The 24934-nt window shown below is 45.3% G+C and overlaps 1 protein-coding gene and 1 long non-coding RNA gene across 4 annotated transcripts in view; one reads left to right on the top strand and one right to left on the bottom strand.

The window, feature by feature from the left end:
• LIMD1 (LIM domain containing 1) overlaps window positions 1-24547 on the bottom strand; it is a 42227-nt gene extending 17680 nt beyond the window's left edge. The window contains exons 1-4 of one of the 3 annotated variants that reach the window (XM_081882966.1): window positions 24234-24547; window positions 23368-23528; window positions 21685-23185; window positions 242-343 (exon numbers count right to left, since the gene is read on the bottom strand). In XM_081882966.1, coding sequence (XP_081739092.1) covers window positions 242-343; window positions 21685-23164 — 1582 coding nt within the window. In that variant the 5' untranslated portion in view covers window positions 23165-23185; window positions 23368-23528; window positions 24234-24547. Of the gene's footprint in view, window positions 1-241; window positions 344-21684; window positions 23529-24233 lie in introns of all 3 variants that reach the window. The other 2 variants (XM_081882967.1, XM_081882965.1) reach the window with 2 other exon arrangements.
• LOC309353662 lies at window positions 11145-12292 on the top strand. The gene is made up of 2 exons (XR_014161986.1): window positions 11145-11280; window positions 11644-12292. It is a non-coding gene; the product is annotated as an uncharacterized lncRNA (long non-coding RNA).
• Window positions 24548-24934: the final 387 nt, after the last annotated feature.

Raw genomic sequence — 24934 nt, 5'->3', positions numbered from 1 at the left:
GCCTAGGTCTCCCCACTCCTGCATATCTGCAGAAGTGCACATGTGAAAGAAAAAAATGATGAAGAGTTAAGGCAACATTTTAGGAGCCTCTGCTAAGTTTAGGAGATCAGCAGATACCCGACTTTGCTGACCTCTGACATCAGGTTTGTGCTCATTTTTTTCGCTGCAAGGCACACATTTTCTGCAAATCTTGTCTCGTCTGTAAACAGAGAAGCTTTCCCTTGATATAACAGATACTTACTACATGCTCCACAGGTAAAGCATCCGTCGTGGTAGAGATTCCCCATTGCCTGGCAAGCTTGGTTTGCGCCATATACACCTTTGTTGCACTTCACGCAGGTTCCTAAAGAAGACACAAACACAGGTCAGATGAAGACTCCGTAACACTTAAGTAGTAAACCAAGCATGGGAGAAATAGAGTAGACCCACGAGAGGCAGGTGTATATTATGGTTTGGTTTAGAAACCAAGCTGGTGGGAAAACATAGTTCCAAACATAAAAAGCATTAGGGTGTTCAATGTACTAGTTTATTTATAAAGGCAGATAGCTGGGAACAAGCAAACATACTTTTAGGAGGTAAAATTGTTTCACTTATCTGAAGCACATTCTGTTCATTTCTCTGATCTGTTTACCCTAATAGTGCTCACAGATTTATTTTTTAAAATTACTGTCTTAGGTAGCTTGATGTGAACAAGTAGAAAGTTGCACCCTTTTTCTTCTTCTTTTTGCCAATTGCCAAAAGAACAAAGTGGCTCAACTATAAGGGGATTTTTCTTCCTTCAAAATCACATGTTTATCCTCATTTCAAGGCCACATTAGGAAGCGTTTCATATACCCTGTGGGTATAGGACGGTATATAAATTCAATAAAAATAGATAGATAGACGGGTAGATAGATGACAGACTGACAGACATACAGACAGATAGTTTCTGTATTCTGGTTTTTGCTTTCACAAATACATATGGTATGTTCTTACCCATTTCCATCTGGAACAGTGTTTTCCCAGACTTGGGTCTCCAGCTGTTTTTGGACTACAAATCCCATCATCCCTAGCTAGCAAGACCAGTGGTCAGGGATGATAGGAACTGTAGTCAGATAAACAGCAGGAAACTGGAGTTTGGGAAACACTGACCTGGAAGCTCCAAAACAAATAGAACCAGAAGGGCGTATTTTGAAAAACCATGGCATTCTAGGGCTTAATTTTAATGTAGCTTGATCACAGACCTCAAAATTCGGAATTTACAAGTTTCAAAAGGCCCTGTCAAATTGCTCTTCTGGTCAAAGCTAACTGCTCTGACATCAGGCTGGTAGGCCCAAATCTGCCAGACTAGGGCGTCTGTGACATCAAAACACTAAGTCAGCAGGAGTAAGGCAGAGAGAACATGGTCAAAGGCAGAAATGGCTCTTCTACGGAGTTTCCAATTAACAGTACTGGTTGAGATGCTTGTGCACCTATGGGCAAAACAACATGCAAAACAACGTAAGCAGTTAAGGTGCTTTGTAGAGGTTTGCTTTGTCAGCAGTGTGGAGAGCTGAAGCAGTTGTGGGAACAGCTTTCAAATCTCTTTTGCAAAAACCGTGGGAATCTGTAGTGTTGCACAATAATAATAAGAACCCTACGCTAATTTGCTACTCTTGATCAAAGATCCTCTGCAGGTGCCACGTGTTGAAAAACATGTGATTTTTAAAAAAGGTTTGCATTCAACACCTTTTTTAACACCCGACATAACTTGCCTCCTCAGTTTACAACGAATATTCTACAGCTAAAAGGTGTGGAGGAAGGAGGGGTTGTGAAAGTATGGTATTTGAATTAAGTCTGTGAAAGGTGCTACCCCTCTTAATAGCACCAGCAGTATTTTGCCCTGAATAAAAGTACTGTCTTTTGCTTCTAAGGCTATGTACGTATTTATAGCCGTCATCGTCATTCATCACCTTTCATGCAAGCATCACAAGGTAATGTTCAGTAAAAAAAAAAAGCTTAAAACAGTTCAAAACAACACAAAAACCAGCAGATATGATGAACAAATCAAAATGGCGGAGACCCATTCACCCAACTGGGAAATAGGACTTCAACTGTTTCCACAAAGCACAAATGATGTGTGCCTGTCATATCTCAACAGGAATGCTATTTTACATATATAAAGAATAGTTACGACATTATGATCTTTGGGATAGGATCTTGCCTTCTTAAAACAATAACAGATGGGTATTTGAATTTTCTTGTCTCATGGAGCAAACAGCAGCAAACGGCCTCAGCCCAGTATACCTGAAGGAGCGTCTCCCCCATCATTCAGCTCCAAAGGCCTTGTGGTGGTTCCCTCCCTGCAAGAAGGGAGGTTACAGGGAAGCAGGCAGAGGGCCTTCTCGGTAGTGGCACCCGCCCTGTGGAACACCCTCCCATCAGATGTGAAGGAAATAAACAACTATCTGACATTTACAAGACATCTGAAGGCAGCCCTGTTTAGGGATGCTTTTAATATTTGATGAATTGTTGTATTTTAATATTTTGCTGGAAACCGCCCAGAGTGGCTGGGGAAACCCAGCCAGATGGGGAGAGTATAAATAATAAATTATATTATTATTATTATTATTGGAATAGGGGGTGGGGTTAAGCACTCTTCTCCCTTCAACAGATTCCCCCAATCCCTCTCCCCCCACCGGCAGCTAGTATTAAACCTTTAAGGCACATACAGACCCAACCAACGATTTCTCTGTGTCGCATCTGCTTGCTCACTCAGATGTTTATCCAGATGAGCATTTGGCAAACATCATTTTAGCAGAAAACTTAAGAACGCACACTTTAAAATGTTTAACATGCCTTCTTAATTTTTTAGACTTAACTGCTTGAGCCTAGCAACAAAATATAAGTATTATTAGTCTCTGTGTGCTGGCGGCCACTCCCACCTAATCTCATGGAATTCTATTTAGGAAATATTTTTTTTGAAACACAGTGGTACCTTGGTTCTTGAACTTAATTTGTTCCAGGAGTCCGTTCGACTCTTGAAACGTTCGAAAACCAAGGCGCGGCTTCCGATTGGCTGCAAGAGCTTCTTGCACTCAAGCGGGAGCCGCGTCGGACGTTCAGCTTCCGAAAAACGTCCGCAAACTGGAACACTCACTTCCGGGTTTGCGAGTCGATTTGTTCGTCAACTAAGCCATTCGGGAACCAAGGTTTGACTGTATAGGCAGCAACAAAGAGCACACATAACGGCACAACAAGGTCACTAAAGGAAGGAAGAAACTCACGGATTATGATGGTTAGTGGGCGGAGGGGCAGATGCGTGGAGTTGTCCTAACAACAGCAGTATTGCTAGAGTTACCTGGATGGGGCTTGGGTAGGTTAGTAGCAAGATCGGGGCTGTATGGACGCAACGGCATGAGGACCAGATGGGCTCCCCCAGTGCATCACCGGAGCTCCATCCTTGTTGCTGCTTTTCAGCAGTGCTGTTGCTCTTGGGAGGGTGATTCTGGACCCACTGGGATCAATGTCCAAGATTATATTGCTTAGACAGTGATAAGAGAGATGCTTCCTTTCTGGAGTGGCTTGTGCAACCACAAAGAAACTGACAATCAGTTGTGACTTGCAATACTGTAGTTTACTCTGTATCCAAAGGTAAAGGGACCCCTGACCATTAGGTCCAGTCGCGAACGACTCTGGGGTTGCGGCCGTCATCTCACTTTACTGGCTGAGGGAGCCGGCATTTGTCTGCAGACAGTTTTCCCAGGTCATCTGGCCTTCCCACTGGACCGGTACCTATTTATCTACTTGCACTTGACATGCTTTCAAACTGCTAGGTTGGCAGGAGCTGGGACCGAGCAACGGGAGCTCACCCCATCACGGGGATTCGAATCGCCAACCTTCTGATCGGCAAGTCCTAGGCTCTGTGGTTTAGACCACAGCGCCCCCCGCATCCCTACTCTGTATCCAAGCACTTGCTAAAATAACCAAACGGTAAGATCATTTCCAGTGCAGATACTGTGCTTGTTATGCAAACTTTACATTGTAAAGGGTTGTGTACGTGAACACTAACAGCACAGTCCTATGCATGGCTGCTCATGGCATCAACTGTGCTCAGTGGGGCTTGCTTCCAGGTAAAAGTGCATAGGATCACAGTCGCACACTGTATTGCAGTACACAATAGATCTAGGAGGGCATCTGCCTTTGTTTAATTAATTTTGCTGTTGTATAAAATCTCCTTCTCTGAACAAGATCTGTTGAAATCCACATGTGTTGTTGTTGATACTCCCTTGTTATTGTTTGGCTGTTTCCAAAAGAACATATTGTTGTGATTTTTCTTTTTCATTGTTGGTCATTAATTGCCGAAAAGGGGGCAAATGCAATTATGGAAAACACCCTTAATATTGAGAGCCTGTGTGGTGTAGTGGTTAAGAGCGGTGGGCTCGTAATCTGGTGAACCAGGTTCGCGTCTCCGCTCCTCCACATGCAGCTGCTGTGTGACCTTGGGCCAGTCACACTTCTCTGAAGTCTCTCAGCCCCACTCACCTCACAGAGTGTTTGTTGTGGGGGAGGAAGGGAAAGGAGAATGTTAGCCGCTCTGAGACTCCTGAAGGGGAGTGCAAGGCGGGATATCAAATCCAAATCCAAACTCTGTAGCGGAAGTTACTATCACCTTTACAATTCTACTGCTTTGTTTACTTTGTTCCAATGAACTCCGTATGAGCCACTGAAAACACTCATTTGGACAATTTTATGCACATTATAATGAAATTAACAAACATGACCATGTTAGGGCCATTAAGTTCAACAGGTCTACTCTGTGTAAAACTTGGCTAAATAACTCCAGAAGATATTCAAGCTGAACTCACCCATGGTTATTTCATGCTACCGCTATGGGGAAACATATAGGCACTTACAAAATGGCTTTTTCTATGAGTTGTTACACACAACGCAATCAACAGAATTTTAACTATACCTCTTCAACTGTGAAAAACCCCACTCAGTGGACCAGAATGTGGTCTAAACCTCCCCCCTTAAATCCATATCAACAAGGAGAGAATTCACTCTGAAACTCATCTATAGGTGGTACCTAACACCAAGGAAATTAGCACTAATACGCCCAGGAACCTCACCAAAATGCTGGAGAGGGTGCACCTCCACAGGCACATACATACACATGTGGTGGGAATGCCCCAAAATCCAACTATTTTGGACAACAGTCATACAAGAAATATGTAAAATAACTAAGCAAGTGTTAGAAATCACCCCAGAATTGGATCTACTAAACATATTCCAAGACAATAATGCCCACTCACATCACAAAGAACTCATAGCTCACCTTCTCTCAGCAACCAGAAACACCATAACCAGACAGTGGAGAGACCTGTCAGGAGTACCATGGACCAATGGTACCAAATAGTATGGGAAACAGCCCTACTAGAAAAAATAACCAATAAACTGAAACTGACACGGGGACAAATAGAAGAAGATACCTTCACCCTGGTATGGCTCTCCTTTATCACATATACAGCCCAACAAGACAATGACAAGCATCCACCATCAGCATACGAATCAATATGGCTAACCTGATTCAAAAACACCCACCCACCCCACTCACACACGAAAACAAAGTTCACCACAGCCAATCACAAACAAGCAACCACAACCCAGGCCAACCCCAATTTCTCTCACCACCAAAGGAACACAAGCGAATAGCAAAGAGAACCCGCACAAACGACACTGACACTACCCCCCCGCACATTAAGCAAATTAGAAACATTGCCTCCCGACCCCACCCCCCTCACGTTTCCCCTCTCCACCTCTCCCCCCTTTTTCTTCCTAAGGTAACCCTAATGTCTCAACAAATGAAACTGACCTATGGAAAATATAACTTGAAAAAAGAGACATTGCACATACCTTTGTAAACCAAGAAAAGTTTAATAAAAATGTTTTTTAAAAACAGAAAAAAACACTGTGAAGTGTGAATACGAGGAACAGGTTTTTGAAAACGTGCATCTTTACAGGTCACACTCATCAGAGAGCAGGGATTGGCTGTGGTTTCCAAAGAGTGTGTTGCTATGTGATATATGAAAAACTCAAGATTTTTATCATACACATGTTGATTCATCAAAACAATAAAACAAAATAAGAGCTGCTTCCAAGGTTTCTTTAATTTTTTATTGCAAGTTCTTTTCCAAATCATAATGCATAATGACTTATTGGAAGGCAGATACGGGTATCAAAGAAAACCCAGGGACTCCTCTGTTTACTCATCTGTTTCTCACAAGTGACTTGGGAGAACATCCCAAGACTTGAAATCATAATCTGGGGAGTGGCAATAAGATTCCTCTAGAGAGGCAGCTAATTTAAATCGTGATTTACTTCTCTCCAGCACTGGATATTTCTCAATAAATCAGCTACTGGGAAGAGTACCAAGTCCACAGCTCTTCCCTTTCCCAGACTATTTCTTGAAATGAAGTTTCAATATGACTCAGTATCCCATGCCAGATTGGTTTCCTGCAGTAATTTCCAGATCGAAGAACAGATGTTTTCTGCTGGTGGCAATGCAGAGAATTAGGGTGGGCCCGATTCTCAGGGCCGTTTACTAAAAGGACACAGGCCCAGCATTCATATGATGTGTTGAGCTGAACAGCAAGAGCCTTTAGCATCTTGTGACTGCAGAAGATGTTGTCACAAGACAGAGCATTCGCTTTATTTTCCTTCCACCACCCAAAAATGGACACACACCAAATTCCACTCTTCTGCTAAGTGCCTGCACACTGCTTTCACTTTACCATTGCAGTTATTTCTCTCCTTCTTGTGTGTTACACTGGAAACAGACTTAATGGAACCAGTAATAAGTTCTTTGTTTGATAAGGATTCTGGAGGTAAATACAGTGGTACCTCGGGTTAAGAACTTAATTCGTTCTGGAGGTCCGTTCTTAACCTGAAACTGTTCTTAACCTGAGGTACCACTTTAGCTAATGGGGCCTCCCGCTGCTGCCACCATGTGATTTCTGTTCTCATCCTGAAGCAAAGTTCTTAACCCAATGTACTATTTCTGGGTTAGCGGAGTCTGTAAACTGAAGCGTCTGTAACCTGAAGCGTCTTTAACCTGAGGTACCACTGTAAGTCCATTAAGGAAGAAAAGAAATATGCCAAATCCCACTGGGCTGTCATCATGGCTCCCTTGGGATGTTCAGGATTTCCACTGTGCCAGATTTATCATCAATCCGTTCCTAGGTAAAGGTAAAGGTACCCCTAACCGTTAGGTCCAGTCGTGACCGACTCTGGGGTTGCAGCGTTCATCTCTCTTTATTGGCCGAGGGAGACGGCGTACAGCTTCCAGGTCATGTGGCCAGCATCACTAAGCCGCTTCTGGTGAACCAGAGCAGCGCATGGAAACGCAGTTTACCTTCCCGCCGGAGTGGTACCTATTTATATACTTGCACTTTTGACATGCTTTCGAACTGCTAGGTTGGCAGGAGCAGGGACCGAGCAACGGGAGCTCACCCTGTCGCGGGGATTCGAACTGCCGACCTTCTGCTCGGCAAGTCCTAGGCTCTGTGGTTTAACCCACAGCGCCACCCGCGTCCCATCCGTTCCTAAGAAGTACCAAAATCTGGGGCACTTTGCAGTGGTATATTTAATTGCATATTTTTCTTGAACAACTACAATTACAGTCTAGTCACATGTGCAGGTTACATTCCAGAAACAGAACGTATATGCAAAAATTGCATATAACCAAAATTACCTTTCTTTTTACCTGGCAGCTAGGGGAAAGCCCCTGTGTTTCCGCTGCCTCGCCTCCTCTCCATATGCGAGCAATCAAGAGACCAGAGGAGAAAAGAGGCAGGCAGAGAGAGTCATAGGCAGAAGACTAGGATACAGCTGCAGCCAAGAGTGTATACCTGAATTACTGAAAGTTAAATGTGCGTGTGATGCAACTCGACTGTATCGCTTGTTACGAGGGTTTTCAAATTAAACAGTTAAGTGGCAGACAGAAGACAGCTGTGTATTCTGTCATACACTAGAGTCCACCCCCCAATTTCCCCAATAAAGAGTAGGGGGGAAACCAGCCATCTCACCATTGTTTACATCAGCCAAGTGAAAGAAGGCCGACCAAGATTTGAGGAGGAAGCCGTGCCGTGCAATCTCAGGATTAGCAGCGTGCAGGAAATCTGCTCTTGTGAAATACGCAGATCAATCATGCAACTTGGAATATGGCCTGAAAGAACTACTTCAAGCTGAGAGCAACGTTTATTTTTTATGTACTGTAAGAGTCAAATTATTATACCTTTTACAGTAGGCAATATATCATCCTTTGCAACCAAACGGGAAAGAAAAATAGCATCTCTGTGTAGAACAGGCCTTAATTCTACTAGCACTCCTCAATTCTACTAGCACTCCTTAATTCTACTATAGCATTTTCCTATATAACCTATTCTTTCCCATTTTTATATGCTTCTTCTCAGAATCTAAGCTTTATGATGAGCAACCTGACTTTATACTCTTGCTTGCATTTCTTTGTCCATTGCAGATTCCTGCCATCAGAATACCCTCTCACCCAACACCTGATTTTCCTACAATCAAGCGTGTCCTTTGACATGTGTTTATTTTGACTTTTCTTCAAATCTGACTCTTCTTCCACCTTCTCTTTCCTTTACTTCTCAACGTGCCTTGTCCTTGATTAGACTGTAAGCCTACAGGCAGGACTATTTATTTTTAGATGCTTACAGCACCAAGTATGATTAGGCACTTCATAAAACAACATGAACACCAGCTTCTGAGTAAAGATGCATGAGGAATTTAATTTATGAGCATTTTGAAGCAGTGGCCTCATCCATACCTCCCAGACTAATATGCAGATTGGAATATAATTATTCTTCAGATTTTGTATGCATCAGAAATTTGTGATACAGTTCTCAGTGAGTACCAAAATGCATTTTTAAATGTGCATTTCAGGACAAAAATACATCTTTAAATACAAATATCTGAAAGCCTTTTTTAAAATGCAGATAAATGTGGAAATAAAATTAATATATGCAAAATTGTCATGGACTGGAAATAAACTGATCTATCTATCTCTAGTTTTGTCCCACCACAGCGACAAAGTGAAAGTGCATGCCATATTTTGCAATTCCATTAGATGCATACAGCTTTGTCCAAACACCGTGTGCCCGTTTTATCTGAAAACAAATTTATTCTGATAACAGAAATAAGGCTCGCTAGGGTTTTGAATAGCACTACCAGTGGGGGAGGGACGCAGGTGGCACTGTGGTCTAAACCACTGAGCCTCTTGGGCTTGCCGATCAGAAGGTTGGCAGTTTGAATCCCCACGATGGGGTGAGCTCCCGTTGCTCGGTCCCTGCTCCTGCCAACCTAGCAGTTCAAAAGCACATCAAAGTGCAAGTAGATAAATAGGTACCACTCCGGTGGGAAGGTAAACAGCGTTTCCGTGCACTGCTCTGGTTTCGCCAGAAGCGGCTTAGTCATGCTGGCCACATGACCCATAAAAACTGTCTGCGGACAAACGCCGTCTCCCTCGGCCTGTAAAGCGAGATGAACACCGCGATCCCAGAGTCGTCTGCAACTGGACTTAACTGTCACGGGTCCTTTACCTTTTACTGGGGGCGGAGGGCGACTATCTGCTACTTTTATCCAAACAATGCAATATAATGGAGTCATTAAAACTGGTGTCACAAGATTATGAAGTCAACCATCAAACGGGGAATTTTACCCAGAAAGGTTAGAGTGATTTTTCTTAAATGCAGAAGTAGTGCTTCAGAGGCCTCGGGGGATACCGTCAACTTCAACAACAAAACCCACACCATTCTCCAGAGAAAATACCTGAGACCGAAAACCCCCATCTGCACTATTTACTGGATTTACTGGATGGCTCAGTTGGTTAGAGTATGATGCAGATGACGCCATGGTTGCAGGCATATTCCTGCCTTGTAGGGGCCTAGACTAGATGACCCTCAGGGTCCCTATCCAACTCTACAGTTCTATATAACCGATTCCTTGATTTAAAGCAGTTTTGCACCGTTTTAAACTGCCACGGCTTTCCCTCAAAGCATGCTGGGAAGTGTATTTTGTTTAAGGATGCTGAGAGATTCCCATTTCCCTCACAGAGCTACAGTTCCCAGACTTCCCCTCTGGAAACTGTAGCCCTGTGAAGGGGAATATGGGGCTCCTAACAAGCCTTGGCTTTTTCAGACCCATCATCCAGGAAGCAAAACTAGCAAATGACAGTGCTCTTCAAAATGACAGCAAAAGGGGCCATGTCAGGTTTTGAGACAATGTCTTGTTTTGTGCCTAACCTTAGAGCTCTGCTTTGAACTCCCGAAGCATGTAATCTGCAACTTGATCTATCCTTAAACTGTGTACAGTGGTACCTCGGGGTTAAGAACTTAATGCATTCTGGAGGTCCATTCTTAACCTGAAACTGTTCTTAACCTGAGGTACCACTTTAGCTAATGGGGCCTCCCGCTGCTGCTGCCACTGCCCAATTTCTGTTCTTATCCTGAAGCAAAGTTCTTAACCCTGGGTACTATTTCTGGGTTAGCGGAGTCTGTAACCTGAAGCGCTTGTAACCTGAAGCATCTGTAACCCGAGGTACCACAGTAGTGATTAAAGTCACTGGGAATACTTGATCTGGGAGGTTGAATACCCTGTATTCCCATGTGGGAGCCAGGGCAGGTATTGGTTGGCATGTCCACCAGCTGCATCTTGGCCCTTACTCTACTTAAGTGATAACACAAATGCCTTTAATCGCAGCCAATGACATCATGCCAATTTAAATTCCTGCACAAGACAGATATGGTCAGCAATATTAGACATGCTCTCCCCATCCCATCTACTGTCTGCTGTCTTGTCTCTCTGGCCAATTCTCCAGCTGTGGCCCATCCTAATAGAGGAATCTTCAGCACAGATGCCTTCACTACTGCAAGGCTGCCTCATACATTAAGCATGTGAGAGGGAACATACCTTCCTCGCTGCCTCACATAGTCAGAGCATCTCTGCAAAAGTGACTGAGCACCGAAAGAATGTTGGCATGGTATATTAATTCAGCAGCAAATCTTCTTCTTTACCACCAAGCTGTTTCCATTCACACAACTCAAAAAAAAACCCAGAACCTCTGCTCCTATGTCAGAGTTATTTAAACCTCAGAAGCCAAATGTAGGTGAGGCTATTTAAACATGAGCAGCAACATGAGTAGCAATTATGTATTCTCTATTAGACTGCATAATGACTTCAAGCTAGCTTCTAAAGCAGTTATCTAGCATAAACACCCTGCTTTCAACTATTCTGTGCCTATAGGTAAAGGTAAAGGGACCCCTGACCATTAGGTCCAGTCGTGACCAACTCTGGGGTTGTGGTGCTCATCTCACTTTCTTGGCCGAGGGAGCCAGTGTACAGCTTCCGGGTCATGTGGCCAGCATGACTAAGCCACTTCTGGTGAACCAGAGCAGCGCACGGAAACGCCGTTTACCTTCCCGCTGGAGAAGGTATTTATCTACTTGCACTTTGACGTGCTTTTGAACTGCTAGGTTGGCAGGAGCAGGGACTGAGCAACGGGAGGTCACCCCGCCGCGGGGATTCGAACCGCCGACCTTCTGACCGGCAAGTCGTAGGCTCTGTGGTTTAACCCACATCACCACCCACGTCCCTGCATCCCTATAGCTGACAGCAAACCCTGCCTAACCTCAATCCTTTTTCATTTCACACCTGTTCTGTTGAACAAAACACAATAGGCTTAATTGTAATTATGGTTAAAATTACTTTTGATACAAGTTGGCTATTTATAAATCGTTGTCCCACCATGAAAATTAAGTTTGTGGGCCATCTTTCTTTTTAATTAACCCCCATCATATATAGGCAGGGGAATAATCCTCTGTAATGCAGAGATTAAAAAAAATAAATTAAAGACTGAACCTATTCGTTTCTGAAGGGCAACCATTTCTAAAACGACTAAACGGATTAAAGCATAGTCATCATGAGCCACACAGTGAGCTCACAAATTCAGAATGCAACGAAGCACAACTTTTTTTCATACACCACCAGACCTCTTCATCTTTTCAGGGCGTCAGTGCAACCGTTTCTCTACATCAATGCCTTTGGTCAGGAACTCACAATGGGCTCTTTTCAACTAACCCTTGCATGGATTTCTCATCATCCACAGACCACACCTCATTCTCATGAGGAATGCACACTTCCCAACCTATCTGCACCAAAAATAAACTGCACCCTGCTAGTAGAGGGTTGCAGCAACACAAGGCCTCAGAGTTTGTGCTGACCACAGTTGAGCTGCCAACAGCAGGAGTATATGTTTTTTTAAAAAATAAAATAAAAACAAGTTCAATGAAATCCTGCTCTTGAGCACGTTTAAATTTGAGACTGGCTCAGAGCAGTATCTGATGCTCCACAACGGCTAACAAGTTGTGTTCAATTGCTCACCTCTATCACCAACACTGTGTATTCTCCCTCCTTCCAAACTGAAGTATGAACAATACAAGGGCATTTAATTTTTGAGCCCATTCGTTTTGAGAGGACATCATTATTTTGCATGCTATTACAGTGGTACCTTGGGTTACAGATGCTTCAGGTTACATGTGCTTCAGGTTACAGACTCCGCTAACCCAGAAATATTACCTCGGGTTAAGAACTTTGCTTCAGGATGAGAACAGAAATCGTGCTCCGGCGGCACGGTGGAAGCGGGAGGCCCCATTAGCTTAAGTGGTGCTTCAGGTTAAGAACAGTTTCAGGTTAAGAACAGACTTCCAGAACGAATTAAGTTCTTAACCCAAGGTACCGCTGTATAAGGAAGTACAATACATAGTGTAATCATGTGTAGTTCTCCAGTTCTCCATAAACCTTTCTGAACTTTTATTTCATATGGTCCTTTTTTTGTTTTGTGTAATTTTCATTTAATTCTCTCCCTTCTTAGATCATATCTGTTCCAAATATTTTCTGTATTACAAAATTACAATAATTAAAAAACAACTCCTGTCCATCATACATCCAATGCCCTACTCACATGCCCATCTGTGAAAACAGCCGGACTGGCAGGCTTAGGGAGAGGGCATTTTCGGCGATGACTCTATATTTGGGGGATGTTTTGCCCCATCAGTGAAAGCCTTTAAGAACGTCTGCATTCTTTGCTGCTAGCCCAGAAATGGAAGGAAGGAGAAGTACCAACAAAATAATAAATTGCAGGCGGAACTGATGGCGGAACTGATGGGGAAGATCTGAAACCAGGAAAATCAAGTATTTTAAAAAGACTGGAGTAAGTTCTTAATTTATTTAAAAGACCACTGTAAACAGTTAAAATCATTGGCAGGGATGTAATGACACTTGTAATGTGGAATTAACTACGGTAACTATAGCCATACAACAGATGGACAATGGTAAAAGATACAGTAAATTTAATCTTAAATATGGAACCCATGGAAGGAGGTCCAAAGGTTCAAAAGAACCTTTTATTTTAATGTTTGAAATGGTTAAGTTAAAATGCATAAAATTGTGAAAAACCAATACAGTGGTGCCTCGCAAGACGAAATTAATTCGTTCCGCAAGTTCTTTAGTCTTGCGAGTTTTTCGTCTTGCGAAGCACGGTTTCCCATAGGAATGCATTGAAAATCAATCAATGCGTTCCTATGGAAACCGCCTTCAGACCAGGTCCGAAGACAGTCTGTCCCCCGACCTCTTCTGAAGGCTGGGGGGGGGGGGGCGGACAAGGGCTTTTCTTCCCACCCCCAGTATTTTAAAAAAACCCCAGGACAGCAGAGGACTTCTCCGCTGTCCCGAGGTTTTTTAAAATGCTGGTGGGCGGCAGCGAAGCCTTCGCTGCCGCCCGCCAGCATTTTAAAAAACCCGGGACATTCTCCGCTGTCCCAGGGTGATTTAAAAGCCCCCGGGAAGGCAGGCAGGGGGGGACAAAGACTTTTGCCCCCCGCCAGCCTTCAGAAGAGGTCCAGCCCATAGGGAAATTCGTCTAGCGAAGCGACTCAAAAACCGAAAAACCCTTTCGTCTTGCGGGTTTTTCGTCTTGCGAGGCATTCGTCTTGCGGGGCACCACTGTAATAAAAAGGTAAAGGTAAAGATACCCCTGCCCGTACGGGCCAGTCGTATCCGACTCTAGGGTTGTGCGCTCATCTCGCTTAAGAGGCCGGGAGCCAGCGCTGTCCGCAGACATTTCCGGGTCACGTGGCCAGCGTGACGAAGCTGCTCTGGCGAGCCAGCACCAGCGCAGCACACGGAAACGCCATTTACCTTCCCGCTAGAAAGCGGTCCCTATTTATCTACTTGCACTTAAGGGTGCTTTCAAACTGCTAGGTGGGCAGGAGCTGGGACCGAAAGACGGGAGCTCACCCCTGCCGCGGGGATTCGAACCACCGACCATACGACTGGCAAGTCCTAGGCATTGAGGTTTTACCCACAGCGCCACCCGCGTCCCAAACCAATAATAAATAATAATAAATATTAATAATAAATAAAGAACTTCTGCATTCTCCTAAACAGGATGCTTGCTCAGATTGTTGAACTTATGAAATGGTTGTAGCGACAATTATTGATCAGCTCTTAGTGTTCTTGCCAGCCTTGATGTGCTTTTAGTGTTAGTGCTGGTTCTTATACTAATTTTGAGTAATAGGGCCACATCGCTTTTTGAAGATTATCATTATTTATACTGTATGCTGAACAATGGAAGCTGTTGTGAGGAGGTTTTTCTCTTAAATACTTTTACAGTGGTACCTCGGGTTAAGAACTTAATTCGTTCTGGAGGTCTTTTCTTCACATGAATCCTGAGGTACCACTTTAGCTAATGAGGCCTCCCGCTGCTGCCGCTGCGTGATTTCTGTTCTCATCCTGAAGCAAAGTTCTTAACTCAAGGTACTATTTTCTGGGTTAGCGGAGTCTGTAATCTGAAGCATATGTAACCCGAGGTACTACTGTAATAGTAGTATGAACAATAGTGTCGTGGTCAAGGTGAATAAAAGAAACAAGCTATTTCTTTTAAAAAGGGCAACCCCTGACCAAGGAAATCCAGCAGAGAACGATTTGGTGCAAAATGCACACAGCTTCTAAAAACTAGGAATCTTTGTGTCCTACACTTACTTCTGACAGTTCACACGTGTGCGCAAAAATATTGTGTGTCAGTATGAGTCTCTTCTTGCATCGAGGTTATAGTACTCTGTAACGCATCATAACAGCAGCTGGAAGCAAGACATGCACATCTGTACTAGTATTCTGTGCAACCCGCAATACTTGTTTACATGGCAGAACACAACCTCTGCATCTGAATGGACGGGCAGTTCATACATTCAGGCTCTTCAGAGCCCTGGTGGAATGGCCACAATGTCTGAAGAGGAAAACAGCAGCAACTCATAATTTTCACTTTGGTTTTCTAGTTGTAGGGCAATTTGTCCCCGCACAAAGATGCCTCTGTTCGCCTTTAGCATCATGTGGAAAGTAAATGCCTGACTTGCATCTCAGCTTCTGAACAAGGAATCTTTGGAGCAGAGCAGGACTGAAAACATGCCTTGTGAAAATATGCCTCGGCTCTTATCAGACTTGGTTTCTTCATCATAAATCACAAGAAATGTTGTCACCGGGGAAAAACCCCACCTCATGAGGCCCACGCATCAGAAGCTTAGGAGCTGTCAGTAATGGAAACTCGATCCTCTGAAATGATTCAAAATGACAACAGTCCCAGCCACAACGCTAACAAAATCAACAACTTTATTTCAGCTTTCTGAAGCGCTCAAGAAAACTTGCAAAAAGAACTGTCTCCCATCATTTAAAAAATAATAATAAATTAAGCGAACTCTAGTCATTCTGAGTTACTAACAAGGTTGAAATGTCTGCTTGGGTGTGTCTGACAATCGTGGTAGCCTCCTCATTAAACTCTTGCTAATGTAAGATTTTTCACTATTGGGCTTCAACTCTTATCATCCCTGAACGTTGGTTATTATGCTGAATTGGAGTCCCAACACATCTGGAGGCTTCACAGGTCATCAACGGGTTAAAGTGAACCAAATTGTTGGTTTCTACTTTGTTGTATGTACACAAAATGCAGAAATGCATATTATATGCTCTCAGATTTAAGCCAAAAGTAAAAGCATACTCTACATACCTCATGCTGTACCATTCTGTGTAAACCAGGCATGTCCAAAGTCTGTTGGGGGGGGCCTAATCCGGCCCACCAGTTGATTTAATTCAGCCCCCGTGGCAGTATATGTCCTGGGGTAAAATCCTTAAAAAAGCTCAGCAACTTTGGTCGGCCCTCACAAATGTACACTTCATCAAATCTGGCCCTCTTTGGAAAAAAAAGTTGGGGCACCCCTGGTTTAAACAAAGGTAAGATTAGCTAGATAAATAGGTACTGCTTTCTAGCGGGAAGGTAAACGGCGTTTCCGTGCGCTGCGCTGGTGCTGGCTCGCCAGAGCAGCTTCGTCGTGCTGGCCACGTGACCCGGAAGTGTCTTGGGACAGCGCTGGCTCCCGGCCTCTTAAGTGAGATGGGCGCACAACCCCAGAGTCGGACACGACTGGCCCGTACGGGCAGGGGTACCTTTACCTTTAAGATTGGCTAAGAATAGGCAGGGCCAGTGTTCGAAATTAGCCAGGTGCAGGCACATTTTGTGATTGGTGCGAGTCCAATTGCAACCACATGGCAATCTCTGGTTGGCAATTGTGGAAGGCAAAATGTCACTTACAGAAGGATCTGAATTTTTATTTTTTTATTTTTTTGAAGCTTGAATTAGTTTTATTCTGGATTGGGATTTTTTAATGCTTTAATGTGTTGCAAACCGCTTTGAATTTTATTCTTCAAAATAGGAATTGGTACAGAAATGCAACAAATAAAAACATTAGTGGAGTCTGTAACCTGAAACATCTGTAACTTGAAGTGTCTGTAACATGAGGTACCGCTGTATCTGACTTTTAGAAGCCATCTGAAGACAGCCCTGTTTAGGGAAGTTTTTAATGTTTGATGTTTTATCATGTTTTTAATGTTCTGTTGGGAGCTGCCCAAAGTAGCTTGGGAAACCCAGCCAGATGGGCGGGGTATAAATAATCAGCGGCGTAGCTAGCCGCTTGAGCGCCCGACTGCGGTGTGCGCAACCTGCAGCCGGGGGCGGAGTGAGCTGCCCATGGGACGTGGAGCCTCTCTGCTACCTCCATCTCAGCTGTAGGGAGGCTGAGGGAGAGGCGGTGGGCAGGCGCAAGTCCAACACTGCCGTTTCAGGCAGCGTAGAGCCTGCAGGTGCCCAAGCCACCATGTCACTCCCAGGAGAGATGCGTGGCTCAGGCATGCTGCAGGCCCTGCGGTAAGTGCCAGCCCCCGCGGTGTGGCGCCCAGTGCCAGCCACGTTTAGTTACGCGTGTTGATTGAACTAAAAGGTTTCGTGAGCCCAATTTTTTACATTATTTTTTTAAACTCACATTTTTGTCATTTTGTCACACACACCCCAGTGTTGACACCCAGGGTGGATCACACCCCCCGCACCCCCTTCCTCTGCCACTGTAAATAAATTGTTGTTGTTGTTAAATCATTTCAGCTACGACTTTCAAACCACTCATGTTTCCATTTCCTGATTTTCACAAACTAGGATGCAATTGCTGCACACACACTTGCACTTGTAGAATGAGTAGACTAGGCTTGCTCTGAAAATTCCCACATGGCATACAGCAAAGCTCTGGATAACTCAATGCTCCTATCGTGTTCAAAACCAATTCTGCCACTTACACTTAACTAACTATCAGGAGATTAAAGGGGTGGGGACACAATACTCTACAGTGATGAATTTCCCAGTGTACAGTGGCATAGCGTGGGTTGTCAGCACCCGGGGCAAGACAAGTAATTTGCGCCCCCTAACCCGTGGATTTGCGCCCCTAGCCCTAACCCCCAGATGTTGCGCCCGGTGCAGCCGGCCCCCCCTGCACCCCCCACGCTGCGCCACTGCCAGTGTATTCCATGCATATGTCATGCATACGTTACATTTTCTTCATGGGTGTGCGTTTAGAATTAGTAGACCAGAAAAGTACACATTGGGTTGGATCCAGACCCCGTCCCCAGCAGTAGCATCCCCTTAGTGGAGTTCTGCTCAGGAAAGCACGAGAAGGGCAGAGCAGAAAGGCCATTTTTGCCACTCCCACCTGCAGCCTCCAGCACTGCCTTTGAGGTTGCACATTTTTAGGGGGCACAGGGGTGGGGAAAATGAGTGGACATCGACTACTCCGCCACTGGCATTCCTTCTCTGGATCAAAAGACTTCTACGGATGCAAAGAGTCCTGCCATTCATGTCTGGAACCTAGCCACAGAAAATATTCTTCCAGAAATTAAATGTATGTGGATTCCCCACCCAGCACCAGGGAAGAAAAAAGAGAGAGAGAGAGTGCGATCAAGATATTGCATTCTTTGCAGCTCCCGAAAAAAACAAACACAAAGAGGATTTCAATTCCAAAAGAATGTTTCCCATGCTCTTTCCTTTGGCAGAATCGTTCTGAAAATAGTCCTATAGAGCAAAGCCTTATGTTGGAAGAGGCCTGGAGTCAACTATATACATTCTCTAATATTTCGTCAGTGGCGCTGCCCCCTACATCCTTCTCAGGCTTTTCCTGAGGTGGTGGGGGTCTATTACTGGATTCCAAGGGGACTCGAAGTAGCCTCAGCTTTCCTCGTTCCCACAAGTACATTAATTAAAATAATCTTACACACCCACTGTCTAGACCTTCTGTTGCCAAAATTACTATTGTGTTTCATTACATGCTTTCAGGGAGATCAAAGTATACCGCGCGCAATGCTATTTAGTGAAGGGCAGAAGTCAAAACTCACTCCCCAAGTTTAGACGCGCTATATTGGTACACGTCTATTTCTCTGGAGCACATTTATACACTGTCATTCAGCCTGACTGGTTTTCGCACAACGTGTAGCTTCACTCCTCAGAAAAGCAAAATCCAAAATACAGCTCACATGATCACTTCTTGACGCCAGGTGATTCTTATTCTGCGCAGATTATTGCATCATGCCCATGATTAGAAAGAAGACTGTCTGAAACAACTGCATCTTGTGCTCAGGACAATTTTTCAGCTTGCTGCCCCCCCAAAAAAACAACCAAACCTCAGCACAGATGAGCAACTGAATGAAAAAGTAAAATCCAAAAGCAACTGTGTGAATTGGGGCCTAGCCTAACATTAATGTGGCTGTCCTCTGTGAATTTAGGCTTTCGGGTTAAGGCAGAAATTTCTAGGAAATAACTAAGAATATTAAATCACAGTCCTTGCCTAATCTGGTATGCCCTAGTTTCAATTTTACCTAGACAAGAGCTAAACTGTGCAGCCCCACAAACCTCCCAATTACAATTTAGCATCTTCCTGTGATAAGAACTATTTTGTCTTAATACTAAAAAACATTTTTTAAAGTCCATCAGCAAAAGAAAGCTGGTGTAGCATAATGGTTATGAACATTAACCTATGAGCAGGGAAATCCTAAATTTAAATCTCAAGCTCACTGATTGGCCTCTGCATCTATCATGTGGCGTTAACCACACAGGTCTACAGCTGGAGACCACAGGGAAAGACTTCTACTGTCATGGTCCTCTTATGAACTGCTAGAGACATCCAGCTTGCCACAGAATACTAGAGACGATGACAAACCTTGGGCCGACCCAAGAAGGCTATTCTTATGCTCAAGAAAATGATTTGTTGAACCTTCCTGGCAATTATAGGGCAGGAATTACATGCTTTCAGAAACCAGAGTTGTTGGATTACATCTTCCATCATCTGTGACCACTGGCCATGGTAGCTGGGCTTGATAGGGCCTGTAGTCCAACATCTGGAGGACATGTTGGCTACCCTGGCCCAGTAGTGTGGAGGGCACAGGGTGCAAAAATTGCTGGGGCGCAAAATTTCAACACAAAATCTCAACACAGCTGTACGCTTCCATTGCTGGGCTCCACTGAAAACGGCTTCTCCATGCAAAGCAGTCAGAGACCTCTGCAGATAATAGAATAACTCTTCTTTTCTTACCTCTGTGGCTGCAATCTCCTGGGTGACACAAACACCGTTAGGCAGTTGAATGTGCACCCTCCTACCCATCCCTCCGCACGGTCCCCGGGTAGTGGCAGCCCTCGCTATGCCACTGCCCTGGCCTACCATATCCCTGTTAAGTGACAGCAACCGTAAGGCTAGAAAAAAAATGTAAGTAGCAATGTGACGTTCTCTTATCTGCACGCTCTTGGAAGCATTTTAAATATAAGAATCAAGTAAGATAGAAGAGCGATGGATTCACTGTACTGATGCTGTTATAATTGGGACACCTAGCCCTACCATCTACCACTGGAAAAGTAAAAGAGGCATGCATAATTGGTGGCAAAATTATCTCCCGTTTTCAATAAAGCCAGCACCGTTTGCAATCATATGGGTAACCTCTACTCATTAAGCTACAGGCCTGCTGTTCAGCTTCTCTAAAGGTCAGTGCCCCACCTGGCAAAGAAGTAAATGGAAAAACACATAAGCTACTACTGTCAGAATTGCATAATGAGCATACCATGATAACAGATTTAAAGCCTCCTCAAGAACGCGCCCTAATGAGAAAACACCAAATATGCTGAACACCTGCTAGTAGAAAACCAAGAAAACCAAGAAGGACGACTAAGTAAGGCGAGCCAACGGCTCAATTACTTCTTTAACCTGTGGTTCAACAGGTGGCAGCCTGGGCACTGAATCTAACTGGGCACACTCAGCTGGTCTACTGGCAAGGGAGCAAGTAAGTCCTCTTGCATGTGAGAAGCTGCAAAAGAACAAGGCAAGGGACATGCATCGTGAAAGTGCCCCACAGAATCCTTTTTGGCCCAGCTGGCTGCCCCATACACAAAGTCTCGGGTTCGTTCAAAAGGGCACCCTCTCTGGGGAGCATTCTCAGTTTACATGCTGACCCATTTCTATTGTTCTATATCACCCCACCTCTTCCAGAGAATGGGACACATGAGAGGTAGCCACTTTCCTTGGTAACAGAGTGGCAGGGATGAGACTTGACTCCTCGCCCCATCAACCCAGAAGTTAGTTGCCGACGAGGGACAATTTCCCAACAATTCTTCTTAAATCCTAGTACTTTTGGGTTCACTGGGTGATGAGCTTGGTTGCCTAAACAGAATACAGCTTAAAAGCAATACAGTATCGTACAAGATACAATCTTATGTGGCCTTGGTGTCATGATCCTTAATTCACTTCCATGGAACTAAAGGCCACTTACAACTGGCCAGCTTCTTTCACACAGCATTTTTCCAGGTTGTCACCCAAACCGGCAACTGCTTTGGACAAACCTAGTCAGCCTTTTCGGGGCGAGAACGAAACACTATTTAATCAATTTCCCCATCAGATTATTTTAAAGCCAGTGATTAAAATAATAATAGCTATAATCCGACACACAGCATAAATTAACTGCAGCCACTGAGACATTAAAATTGGTATATCAACTTGCTTCTAAAATACGCTTTCCATTCCCTTTTTCCCTAGCTTATCATTTTCTACTGAAGTTTTTATATTAAAATTGTAGCTTTCGGTAAACATAATTTGAAAAGTATTAGCTGCTCCCCATGATTCCTGACACTGAAAAGAACAACACAGGAAATATGCCTGCAGGTGCAAAATACTGTAGCATTTATCAATGAACGTATAAATAAAAATCCAATGCGCTGTTAAGTGTAAAAACGCATATACCTACCAAAGTAGTCAGCCTTTGGACAAACATCCATCTCCTGTTCCAGGCGCTGGGTAAGAGCTTCTAATTTTAATTCAGCTGTGGATGGACCCTGTTCCTGCTGAGGAAGGAGTGTCTGGCAGGGTAGCTTTATTTTTGCAGAAGCGGTGGTTTCGTGGTGACCAGAGTCATGCCGCAGAGTGGCGGTGCCCTCTTTAAAAGGAGATTTCGGAACATCAGAAATCATTGGCCCATGAGATGTTGAGCAGATGGAATTCTGCTCGGGACTCATGCCAGACCCAGCACAATTGAGCCTGTGATTTTGACCGTGGACTACAAAATGACCTGTCGGTTTCGGATGAGTGTTAGTTTGTTGATAATCTACACTTGGAGGTAGGGGAGCAGGAAGGAGGCCGGAAGCTGAAGGCTGAGTACTGTCACTATGCCTCGACTGAATATTGCCATTGCTTTTGTTTGGAGTACCAGAAGCCCACAATTCCACGCCACAGTTTGGGTTAAAATCATCAGATCGATTGGAAGAGCGTCCAGAGAACGATGGAGACCTCTGCTGTGAATATTCCACAGGCAACTCATCACCAAACCCAGTAGAAGAGGACAACGGGGTACAGGCCTTAGAGAAAGACGATGATCTCGGGCAACCTGGATTCGGCTCATAGCTTTGGCTAAGCCCCGGGCCTTCGCCACTGCTTTCCTGACTTCCATACCCGCTTTCTGAAGACCTGTAGGAGTTCCGTGGCTGCTGGTATGAATGGAGATCTGCCTGAAGTTTCGTAGGACTTCTCTGCAACAACTCGTCATGATTAACGTTGGACCATAAATGGGGGCCCATGCTGGATTTCAGGCTAGGAAACTTGCCAGCATCTCTACCCCAACTTTGAAGGCTTGCCCGGTTATCACTGTTATTGGGCTCCTCGTGAGAAAGAGAACTAAAAGATGTCTTAGGAGTACATGGGTTCAGCTGACCTGCTCTCTGATAACTATGTCCTCCAGAAACGTCAGAACCCTGGAGACTTTCACTGTATCCACTGTAATCATCGCTGGACCTCTTGTCATCCTGGTATAACTTTGTTCGCTCTCCATCAGCATGCGCTTGGGGCTGGTTTGGGAAGGCAAGTTGATGGCCTGCACACACGGTTGACGGTGTAGCCAGAGGGGGCTTTGCTATATTTTCTCCTGAATGCAGTTTATTTGTTCCTGCAGTGCTTCTAGCCACAGGATGGCCTGGGAGCAGATGCTGAAGGCCAAAACCAGCCCCGCCATTTGGAGCCCCCGTGGCTGAGTTCACCAATTCCTCTTGTTCTCGCTGTTTCTGAAGGTGAATTTTGGCCATTTTGGTAGCAAAAACCCTCCTCGTTTCTTCAAATTCTGGGTTGTTCCCAACCGCTTTGTCTACTCGAAAGAGCCCATCTTTGGAAGCTTCATACATATTGAGATCTTCTATGAATTTACTCGCCTCCAGACCCAGGTCATCGTATTTGTCCATTTTGTAAAGATTCACTTGTGCCTACAAACAAGCAGGATGGAAAAACCAAAGCGATGGTATTTTAACTGCTCAAGTCAGCTCAAGATTTCCACTTAGCAACCAATGGGGCTACTTAAGGCATCCAAAACATCCCATGTAAAACGTAATTAATGTTTTTTTAATGAGAAAAAGTAGAAAAACAATAATAACACAGGTCCCCAAACCTGTTCTTAAAACGTTTCCTCTTCCTCAGGTTATAAAAGATAACTTTAAGTGCAGAGGGTATCCCCCCCAAAAAATGGCAAGATCCAATTCTTTGTGCTTTTAATCGGACAGAAATGTTTCTTCAGGCTTCCCCGGCTTTTATTCACTTTGGTGGAAAATACTGAAATAATAAATAGAGGACAAAGGGGTGTGTTTTAGCACAAATCTCACCAAAACTCACGCATTCTCTCCCCTGCTACCGCCAGAGATGACCTCTTGGGCTAACCTTGGGGGCAGACAAACTGTGGGTCAGCATGTGTTTTTTGGGGTCAGGTCAGGGTGGTGCAAGGAAGTTTCTAAACAGAGGATCTCTCGTGGATGCTTTTAGTTGAGATTCCTGCATTGCAGGGGGTTAGACTAGATGATCCTAGGGGTGGGACCGGGGGGTCCTTTCCAACCTTGCGAGACTCTGGGGTTCCCACGGGGTCGCCGCGCGTGGAGTAAACAGGAAAAGCCCTCCAACCAGAGGAAACAGGAGCAGCTTCGGGGAAGCGGCGCGCAGGTTCCTATCCACTGTGAAGGAAGGAAGGAAGGAAACGCGCGCTTTCCAGATTCCGGCCCCGCCAAAGCAGAGGGGAAACCTTCGCCACTCCTTCGCCGCCCACCCAAACTTGGGAAAGGAGATTTCTCTCCTCGCCACCCCGCCTTCCTCAAGAATGTCCCCCTCCTTCCCGCTCCCTCTGGGGGGAAAGAGGCCACTTGGAGCAGCGCAAACTTTACGCGCAAACTTTTTACGCACGGAAGTTCTGCTCGCTTGCTAGTTTGCGCGCAGGCAGCGGGCAGCGCCAAGCCTTTGCTGCGGCGCTTCTCCGCCTGACTCACTCACCCGAGGGCGGACTCTGTGGGGGGAGACGAGCTGCTCGCCTTCCTTCCCCGCCACCGACGAAAAAGTTCTCGCGGCTGCGCTAGCGGGGAGGACGGCGCGCTGCTTCTCCTTCGCCAAGGGCCGTGGCGCCGCCGCCGCCGCTCGCCCTTGCTCTCCGCGCAACCGCGAGCTTTCCTTCCTCCCTTCCGAGGCGCCGCTCTTTTCGGGCCGCCGAGGCACTTCGGCCTCCTCCTCCTCCTCTTCCCTTTCTCGCTCGCTCGACAACCCCTCGCCTTCCCGTGCCAGGCTAGAGGAGGAGGCGGCGGGAGGAGGAGGAGCCCAGGCCGGCGGGGAGGAGTTGCGAGCAGGTCTTTGCAACGTGGTTGAAAGAGAGAGCGAGGGAGACCCGGGTTAGTCAGCGCTGGAGCTGGAGCGGGACTCAAACCGCCCTGCTCTCCCTCCCAGCGCTTGCAGCCAGTGGGTAGCGTGGGTTGTCAGCACCCGGGGCAAGGCAAGTAATTTGCGCCCCCTAACCCGTGGATTTGCGCCCCCTAACCCCCAGATGTTGCGCCCTGTGCGGCCGGCCCCCCCTGCACCCCCCACGCTACGCCACTGCTTGCAGCCTCCAGCCTCGGTTGATTTACTGGGAGCCAGCACGGAAAACGGTTCTCAGTGCCCGTCCCGAAATACTATCAGTAGCAGCAGCATGGGTGGCGCTTCTG

The sequence above is a fragment of the Podarcis melisellensis genome (assembly GCF_964234715.1).
Source record: "Podarcis melisellensis genome assembly, chromosome: 12".
NCBI lineage: Eukaryota > Metazoa > Chordata > Lepidosauria > Squamata > Lacertidae > Podarcis > Podarcis melisellensis.
This window is presented reverse-complemented; position numbering and strand designations above follow the sequence as displayed.